The sequence below is a fragment of the Lygodium microphyllum genome, chromosome 30, assembly GCF_053477565.2.
Source record: "Lygodium microphyllum isolate KBCC chromosome 30, Lygodium_microphyllum_v1.1.10, whole genome shotgun sequence".
NCBI classification, from domain to species: Eukaryota; Viridiplantae; Streptophyta; class Polypodiopsida; order Schizaeales; family Lygodiaceae; genus Lygodium; species Lygodium microphyllum.
In genome coordinates this window covers 39,899,716-39,909,963 of record NC_141164.1, presented here as the reverse complement: position 1 = coordinate 39,909,963, position 10,248 = coordinate 39,899,716, and the positions used below count along the sequence as shown (strand labels likewise).

Sequence of the window (10,248 nt, the reverse complement as noted above, 5' to 3'; positions counted from 1 at the left end):
TAGCAGTTGTTTCAGCCAAACATTAACACCCAAAGGGTACCCAAGATGCCTGACAATGGAACCACGGGGAACAACCATTCCCTGCCAGTCCAGTGACTGCAAATCTGACTCCGTGCAACTGAGAATGGCTGATTTCAAAGCATTGATATGAAGACTAGAAGCTTGACCAAAGAGAGTCCAAACATCTAATGCTTTGCGAAGATTATCCTTATCCGCACGCAAAATCATAAAGCTGTCATCAGCCAAGGATTGACTAATAAAGTGCTGTCCAAAAGGAAGAGACAATCCAGCCAACTGAGTAGAAGTTGCCATCTGAGATAACATCGAGAGAACTGGATGAGTTGCAAGGGCAAAAAAGAGAGGACTCAAAGGGCAACCTTGTCGCACAGAGCGTGCAAGGACAAAAGGCTCGGTAACACCACCATTCAGCATAACTCGAGAAGACGCCGCAACACTAATGGTGTAAATCAAACGAGCCATCCGAGTACCAAAGCCCATAGTAGACATAAGGTCTGCAATGAAGGACCAGTCCAAATAATCAAAAGCCTTTTCCAGGTCCAATTGAATCAATACCACCTCCTGATTAGAGTGCCTTGCATAGTCAATAGCTAGTTGCACATTCAAGACATTATGCAAAATGTTTCAGCCCTTAATGAAACCATATTGAAGAGGATGTACAATGGCAGGGAGATGCTTATGGAGCCGATTCTCCATTACTTTGGAAAAGATTTTGTACATAGAACTCATCAAAGAAATTGGTCGCCAATGTGTCAACATAGACGGCGACGGAAGTTTTGGAAGCAGTTTTATAAGTCCTCCTTTCCATGAGGAAGGCATGAACCCCGTGTCCCAAACCTGCTAAAACATAGCCGTCAATGGTTTCACCAGACAGGTAGCAAAAACCTCAAAGAATTCATTGGTGAGACCATCCCAACTGGGACTTTTATCCTTGGGCAAGTGTAACAAGACATCCATAACCTCTTCCTCACAAATATCTGTCTCCAAAGTAGTTTGCATGTCATGTGGAACCTGATTGCGGACCAAATCATAGAAAACTGAGCGAGCATGAGTAGTTTGGTCCGAAGGTGAAGAAGTAGAACCAAGAAGTTCTAGAAAATAATTCCTACATATGTTCAGAATAGTCTGAGGATCAGTGACCATTTGACCTTCTGCATCTTGGAGTCTAGTCATATTCTCTCGAGCGGGAGATGCATGAAGAGCACGAAAGAACTTATGAGTCTGACAAGCACTATCTTGCAAATTCTCTGTCAAATTTTGCAATTTGGCCTGTTGTTAAGATTTCAACTGAAACTCTTTAAGAAAATCAGCTAAACGCATAGCCAATGGCAGCAGAAATACATCATCTGGAGTCTCCACTAGTAGAAAACGAACCAAAACCAGTAATTCCTCTGCTGCGTGTCGACGCCGCCGACAAAGAGAGGCATGATGGATCCCATATTGCCGTGCAACCCGCTGCACATTAGAGAGCAATCGTTCAAAAGAAGCATTGCCCTCAGAAGGGAAATCCAATAAAAATCTATCAATCAATTGCTGCATATAATCCTGAAAGATTGAATGCATCAAATAAGACGAGTTGAAACGCAAAGGGAGTCTATCCAGAAATTGCTTGAAAGGTGCAATGGGTTGGGTAAGCATTTCAAGCTGTAGAGGAAAATGGTTTGACAAGGCGTAGTGCTGCAACACTTTCATTTCCAGCATCTCAAGCAGAAAGGCATCATCCTGCATTATGTACATGCGGTCCAACTGCGACCATGTAGATGTATACTGCGCAGAATGAAACATAAATCCTGTAGAAGAAGGGTGTAGCCATGACCAGAGATCTTGCTTAAGTACGGCAAGAGCAAAGGCATTCCACACACGGCTTTCCGGAGTATCCATCACCGAATGCTCTGATGTGGACTGCGAAGGATTAACACACATATTAAAATCCCCCCATCAAGAAACCACATCTGCCAAGTGACAAGGAGGTCTGCAAAGTATTCCAAAGATCCCGGCGGGATGAAGGGTCATTTGGAGAATAGCGCTCAAGTAACCATAAGATCTCTCCTTCAAATAAAACTTCAATCACCACAAAACGACCATGTACATCATTCTTGATAAGAACAAGTTGATATTTCTCACGGACAATCATAAGCACACCAGAATAATGCATGGCATGGGTCCCTGCATAAAATAAGCGAAAGCCATGGCAATCCACAACTTTTCCTGCTTCGCCATGACTCTTGTGCTCAACAGCACACAAGACATCCCACTGATTCTCATGCAATAAACTCCACATGGCATGCTGCTTATTGCGAGAGCAAATGCCTCTCACATTCCATGTGGCGATCTTCATGTATATTCAAAAAGAGGATCAGGAACGAGGCAACACTTGCCTCGATTTAACCTTCTGTGCTAGAATGTCAAGGACTCCCTCGTCCAAAAAATCAGCCAACACGGCAAAAGAGTTCCGATGGGCAGATTTAGAGGTAGACGGTATGACTTGGGGATGGAACGGGGATAATGCCGATCCCATGGGGTAATCACATTACCTCTAGCATCAAAAGCCAACTTAGCAGGTGGGCCCTTCGGACCATCCGAATATACTTTCCTCATGGGCTGATTGCGAGGGACAGACGAAACCATAGCCTGAGAAGGGTGCCCTGACGACAACATGTCTTTCCTGCACGTATAAGTACGCAAGGAATCTTGTGAAGCATTAGGCACAGTATCTGCCCTGCCAGCATCAAACTTTTTATCTTTTTTGGCACGTACATCCACCCAATCATTGTCACGGGAATCCAAGCCCGAAACATGTTGTTTGCCTTTATCCAAAACTTTAGGGGGCTGGGTACGCATCCTGCGACAGAGCATCAAGCACCATATCTTCCCTGGGAGGCAAAACATGCTCCACTTTTGAAGTCGGTTGCTTTGCTGGGCATTCGGCCATAAAATGCCCCAATTTACTACACGAAAAACAATGACCTGCAAAGTTACCCCATTTTAGACGAAAGTGCAAAGGATGCATGCCAGAGCAGTTAAGACGTAACCAAGCAGGCCTTTTCCGAGCAGTGTCCCATAACATACAAAAACGGTTACGGTTCGTGGCCCTTAGGCTTGGAGGGACCAAAACAGTGTCCTTAACGGCCATGGCATCCTTTAACAGTGGCCAATAGACAGCCGGACAGTTTTCCTCAACCCACACCGGGCATTCTTGTAGAAGCAAGTGCTAAAAATCTACCATTGGGCACCATGGCACAACATGGACCAAACGGCGATCAAAGAACAGTGGCAGTTTAAATAGCAGATCGGCACGATACTTCTCGGATTTCAACAGCACCTCATAAAGCCTCGAGGCCCAACAAAAATCTCTTCAACACACTCCCCTTGTAGTAGACTTTGCAGCCACTGGCGAATATGAGAAAGCACTGGAATCCTGCCAGTGAAGAAGAGTATAATAGCACGCTCATAAAACATCGAGAAGGAGCGCAGGACATTTTTCGGGTCCACAGTGGCTTCCAGAACATCTTCAATTCCAGAGTCAGAAAACGCTTCATGATTATGTTGAACATAATCGCCAAGCAGAGTGTTGGCAAACTCCAACAAATGCTCCCAGTCAACATCCCGAGAATCCACAAAATCAGAAGCAACACGTTCCTGATGATCCATTGTCTCTTCTGAAGTATGCTTGGTGCGTTTGCCCGCAGGCTGGAAGTCAGAACCAGGGGACATCTCCTCTGTACAAGGAACCATATCCTCTGGTTCCTCTGTATCAGAATCCGGGCCAAGGGATGCCACCGTTTGGTCGAGAAAGACCATATCCAGACCGGCCATATTGTATCACCACTTGTGCAGGTTGGATGCTGAACCAGGAGCTCACAGAGGACAGAAACAACACCGGCCTCTCTCTCTCTGTCTCTTTCTCTCTCTGTGTGTTTGCTGTATCACAGCTCGCTGTCTGCTGTGATAGAAATTTGCACCTTTGCTCTGTGTGTGTGTGTGTGTGTGTGTGTGTACAAGAGCAGGTCAGCTCTCTGAGCTGTGCAAGGTGCTGCCAGGTTGTCTTTTTTTTTTCTTCATAAAAGTTAATTGTATTAATTATGAAGAAAGTACAAGTTTTCATGATTACAAGATACACGATGGGTCTACCCCATCGTGTGTAAAGAGGACACTATCTCTTTACAAGAACCAGATGACCTAAGAATTACAAAGTCATGGCAAAGACGCAGAGGAAATTGCCATATGCCACGGACGTAAGTCCTCCTGAGAGAGCATATCAGAGTGCCGGAGAAGATCTATCTGCCAGTACAAGAGACCCTTAAGCCTAGCAATATGCCGCTGAACATTATAGGCGGAATAAAAAAGAAAAGCATTCTGAATGGTCCAGTTATGCCAGCAGCCCCAATATCGTAGAAAGTGAAACATGATCTTCATATGTGGCTGTGTTGGTGTGGGTATTTGGGCTGCACAAAAACCCAATCAAACAGGCGTAGCGCTAAACCAACCACTGCTCGCCAAACGATTGACAAGAATGACCAGACTTTCTCAGCGATGGGGCAATAAATAAATCGGTGACGGGCGGATTTCACACTGGTGGTGCAAAAGAAATAGTTGCCGCTGGAGATTCGGCGCTTGGAAAGGGCTGAAGCAAGCGGAAGACCACCAATCATCATCCTCCAAAGAAAGACCTTATATTTGAAGGGTGTCTTGTTCAACCAGCCGTCCATCATAGTTGCCCTCCACCATGACTGGGATTTATGCAATCCCCATAAAGTATTAGCTTTAGTAACCAGCCATTGATGATCTTTAATCATAAGATGATACACCTGGTTAGCTGCAGCCTTTTCTAAAGTCAGCCGGCCTGCCAAGTTCCAGTCCTGCCAGGTTATCTCTCTCTCTCTCTCTCTCTCTGCCAAGAACTCTCTCTCTCTCTCTCTGCCAATCGCTGTAGGAACAGGTGGCAGGCAGCTGAGATGCATACGGGTGGCTCACAGGTTGCAGTCCCACAGGGGCGCAGTGTTACGCACGCAGGCCTTTGTCACACGAGCAGCACACGCGCAGGTGCAGGCTCGCACTCTCTCTTTCCCGCTCGTGAACCAGGGCGACCCCAGAAGGAAGGTCGCAGCCAGTAAGCAGTAGGGGTCGACGGGGTAGTCACAGGACGACCAGCGCGTGGAACGCTGTGGCGAATGGGCAGAACGGACCCGGCAGACGCCTGAGGGGAGAACTCAGGCAGGGGGCAGCTCTCTCTGACAGGCGACGGCAGGGTTAGGGGGGTTAACAGGCGACGGCAGGGTTAGGGTTAACAGGCGATGCAGGGCGGACAGGCGATGGCCCACAGGGCCCAGATCTGACGGCGACAGGGACCTTGACACACAGGGCTGATGGGCGACGACCACACGCAGGACACGCAGGTCAGATGGCCGGCGGCAGGGCGGAATCCACCATCGTGTGCTCTCTCGCCATCGCTCTCTCTCTCTCTCTCTCTCTCTCTCTCTCTCTCTTTCTCTCTCTTTCAGAATGGGTAATTTATATTAATTACGAAAAAAAGTACAGGATAACAAGATTACAAAGTGCAGGGTGGGTCTACACCATCATGTATGAACTAGATACAATGGATTCAGCAAAGAAAAAAGATGAGAGTGCAAAAGGCACCTTGGGACTAGACAGACAAAGGATCAAGAGTTTTGATGAGATTTTTTCGTGTGGGCCTGGGCCTTTGTGCCAATGTCTCAAGTACACTATCTTCAAATAAGTCTCCCAGCTTCGTAAAGGGATTGGGTTTCTGATGGTCAGCCTGTGAGGAGAAAGGCGCACCTGCAAAGTGGGATGTAGAACCTGAATACTTGTGATCCCATGGAGTGATGATTCTACCAGCAACATCAAAGGCCAGCTGGAATGGAGGGTCACAGCGCGTGGCGATGTCTGAGTCGATTGCTGTTGTTGCTCTGTGTGTGTGTGTGTCCTGTCACTGTGTGCAGGGCAGGAGGGTGCAAGTTCAAACCTGGAGGTGCAGAGGTCAGGTGCAAGGCAGGTCACCAGTGTTGAAGGCTGCACCTGCTTGTAGGCAGTGTACAGGACGTCAGGAGAATGCAGCGATGGCAGCAGCACGGCCAGGAGGGACAGCTGCTCTCTATATTCTCTCTCTCTCTCTCTCACACACACACACACACAGCCTCAGCAGGTGTTAATATATCTCTCTTTCTTTCTTTCTGTCTTTTCGTGAAGAAGTTTGAATTAATGACTTATACAAAGGGACTTCATGCCAATGAAGACAAGTCGAAAACAAAACATGGAAACAAAAGGCCACAAAAATCACAAGGATACAATAAAAAAAGAAGGGAATCACAAGGCAGGCACAATTGAGGTGGTGTGGATGATATCCATCCATGGAGCAGCCACCTCTCTGAGAATCACACCAGTAGAAACCACTAACTTGCCACAATAATAATCCTTGAACATGCCCCACATGACCATAAATGCTTGAGGCTATTAGCCACTTCCTTATAGCTGATGCTATTACATTGCCAAAAACGTATGCTACTACATTGCACCGCACCCTCCTCTGACAGGGTCCCATGCAAATAGTACTTCTGCAGACTTGGCCTATAGTGGTTGAACTTTTTTGTCTTCATGGGTAATAACATTGCAGTTTTAATGAAAGAAAACTTCAACAAAAAGGGTGTACATGCTGCATTGAGTGTTTAGAACTAATTAGGATTGTGCAGGGTGATCCTGGGTTTACTTAAAAATGAAGATAGCAGATTACAGTTTTGGGGCTCTAACTCCCGCAGTAATTATAAAATTGAGTACATGAATTTTGTACAACATGCTCAAAGGTTGTACTGTCATAGAACCTCAAAATTTTAAGTGGAACAATCTAATGATGTAAGTTGGTCCAAGATTCATACATTGACTGTAATGGATCTTGAACTCCCACTGTGATGATAAACACCAATCATTGTAGAAGACTTCTCATACAGCTGAGGCCGATGGGAGACAACTATATACTGGGTAGATGTTTGTGTCTGCAAAATTTTTAACAGCTTAAAGTTATTAAGTAAATTTGTATGACCGGGCATCAAATACATACAGTGCATTGTTCCTAATAATAACCTTCACATAATCAGCCACTATCTCAGCATTCTTGGTATCCAATGCTGCATCAATTTCATCAAAAAAGTAGAAAGGTGAGGGAAACTGGGATTGTAGACTAAATGAGAGGGCCAAAGCTGCTAATGCCTGCTGTCCCCCAGACAGAGAGTTGAAGCTGCACCACTTGTGTCGACCTGGTCGAACTTCACAAGGTAGCCAAAACTCATTCATATTATATTAAAAAATTCCCTTCAATCAACACAAACAAAACATTTTCTTTGCATCATCTACTGCGGCAGAAAACCTTGGAAATTCACACCCTCGATGAAAAGTAGAGTTTTCTCCTCTGTGAACAACAGACATGCATCCCCATGCTTGGTGAGCTTGCCATATATCTGAGAAAGCTTCTCATTCACCTGATCAACAGGGAACTGCAGCTCAGTGTCTGTTTAACAATTGGCAAAGTAAGTTGCCCCCATGTGTGCTGATTTTGGAGCTAAAACTCTGGTAAAGGAGGGAACCTTCACTGCTGCATCTCTGAAGACGTTGAATCTTTCATTTTCCACAGTCTCTTTCTCAAGGTTTTTGGTATCCAGAAAATTTTCTAGAGCTTCAATTTCTTTCTCCACATGAGATTTCTCTTTTCTATACTGAAGATCCTCATCTAGGGTGCTTGGATTGATCGATCTACCAGCAAGTTGAAACAAAAATTATGTATATGAAGGGCAAAAACAGTTAACAAAAATGGCTGGTGATGACTTGCCACCTACAGTGTATGTATAATTTGACTTTTTCAGTGAGATTAAAGCACGATACCTATAAAACTCTTTCACGGCCAGTTCCTCCTGTGCAAGAGCTATCCCTTCCATGTTCTCATCTCCTCTTTTTGAATGAGTCAAATCAGAAAGATCATCACAAGCTTGGATATACCTCTTTGATGACTGTCCATCGCCAATATCTGGCAATACATTTACAACTCTGTTAAGCTTATCTCTCAGACCATTTGCAGACTTCCTAAGTTTGTCCAGCTCTGCCTGCAGTTCAGCCTGAAAGGTTGTACAAAGCTTCGGTAAGGAAATGCATGTTGTCTAGGACTAAAAGGTTTATGACAGCAATTGCTTTGTTTTGATTGTTGCATACTTCCTTTCTCAGGAGACTTGTCATTGCTCTCTTACACTCATCTGCTTCCTGGCTAATTTTTGACAATTTGGACTTCAAATTATGAACTTCAGATTCTCTAAGTGCAACAGATCAATACGCCCATCAGTAAGGACTAGAAATTCTAATTTTGATAGGCAATTTAACATGTCAATATTCAAGATAACACTTACAGATCTTGTTTTTGAATTTTCACTTTCTCCACCTGCTCCTTCACAAGTTTATAGATAGTATCTGCTCCAGCAAATAAGGTTTCTTTCTCTTCAGTTTCTACAGTCGAATTATTTACCCTGTCTTTTATACTTGTCATGTTTCTGATGCTAGACATTGTTTGTTTAATGTTTAATTCACATTTTCTGATCTCAGTATTTAATGCCTCAAATTTCTGGCCATAAGCCATCATTTCAGGACAAACTGTCCATTGCCTTGAGCCTTGGAGCTGCAATATGGTTGCTCTGTGTTGTGCAGCTTCAGCTTCTAATTTTCCTATTTCTTGATGTGCAGTAGACAATGTTTTTCGCTTTTCCTGTAGCCTTGATTCTAATGAGCTGGTAATGGCCCCATAATCAATCCTTGCAGCTTCTAAAACTCTTTGCAAATCCACTTGCAGTTCTTTACTTTTAATTTCTAGTGTTGCGAGCTCATTTTCATGTCTAGTAATCTGTTCTTTCAGTAAACTTCTGTCTACTGATAGATGGTTGATTCTGTCTTCATGGAACTGAACTTGGATCACAGAAAAGCTTTTCTTTGTTTGTTTCAAATGGCAATCACCGTTGAAAGGTTGTAATAAGTACTTGCTATTAAGGTTGATGTTTGCAGAGATAACCTCCCCATCCTGTGTTCACAGCACTAGACGAGAATAAAAATGGTAGATGCAGTGTGCCTAGAATATGTTTCAAATTTAAGCAATAAGACACCTTGCCTGTTTGAAAATGTCTCCCTTGAGAGTAACAACATCTTTATGAAAAGAAACTCTGGTTTTAAAGTAGCGAATTGCAGCATTCTGGTTCTCTACAAGGAACCAGTTCCTGAAGTACTTGAAGAATATGGATTTATACAAATCTGGAGTTATTATGAACTGCATTAAGCAGTTTACTGCATGCTCATCACTGCTCTGTTGCATATTATGATGTCCATCAGCCGTTTCTGACAAGATCTCACAAGTAACAACACCAATCTTGTGTTCTTGAAAATACAAAATCACTTCATTCGCAGTAATCCAATCTTCTACAACGAATCTGAAAACCCCTAAGGTAAACATCTCAGATCTTCATCTTGCAACTGCTAAAATCAACAGATTCATTTTCATTAATTTGCTTGAACTTCGACACACTGAAAAACTATAAGTACAAAATAATGACAATTCCCCTCAACTAAGATATACTAAGATATTCATGTGCTCACCTCAACTAGAAATATGTTGAGTGTTATGAACCACAGACAATATCCTATAATGTGCTTACAAACATTTCCTTTATGCATTTCTCTAGTTTGTATATGTAGAAAAGTAAGCTTAGCCAACTGATAACTGGATGACTAAACTAGCCCACAAATCTGTACGACACCAAGCCAATCATAGAGGGATTGAGCATTGCTGCTGATGGTGCTTGGGACCTCCAGCTAACTGCACTACATTGATCCTTAACATTGCAAATTTGACCTTTTCTGAACACAAGTGCACCAGAAACCAACATCATCAAGATTTCTAGATAACCAGACCTGAAATCCAAAGATTTAATAGATCTTGCAGTCCTTATTTTTGTGAGAATCAAGCTGGTAAACTGGAAAAGTATAAACGAGCAGTTGCCGCAGCATTCTGACCATGTGATCTTACTGACAGCAATAAGCTTTCTTGGGAATGTTAAGATCTATGGCATTAACAGTTTTCATCATTCAAATCTGAACAACTGAGGTTATGCCATGCCGATTGTGGAGGGACTGTGTTGCTGCTGATGGTGCTTGGCACCTCCAGCTAAGTACACTACCTTGTTTCTA

General features: G+C 43.7%; 1 protein-coding gene across 1 annotated transcript in view; it reads right to left on the bottom strand.

Moving 5' to 3' along the window:
• Positions 1-6,321: 6,321 nt before the first annotated feature.
• Positions 6,322-10,248, bottom strand: part of LOC148009761 (uncharacterized) — a 115,099-nt gene continuing 111,172 nt past the window's right edge. The window contains exons 1-5 of the mRNA XM_087673352.1: positions 8,427-9,500; positions 8,236-8,332; positions 7,912-8,141; positions 7,117-7,782; positions 6,322-7,028 (exon numbers count right to left, since the gene is read on the bottom strand). Coding sequence (XP_087529478.1) covers positions 7,545-7,782; positions 7,912-8,141; positions 8,236-8,332; positions 8,427-8,656 — 795 coding nt within the window. The 5' untranslated portion in view covers positions 8,657-9,500 and the 3' untranslated portion in view covers positions 6,322-7,028; positions 7,117-7,544. Of the gene's footprint in view, positions 7,029-7,116; positions 7,783-7,911; positions 8,142-8,235; positions 8,333-8,426 lie in introns of the transcript that reaches the window.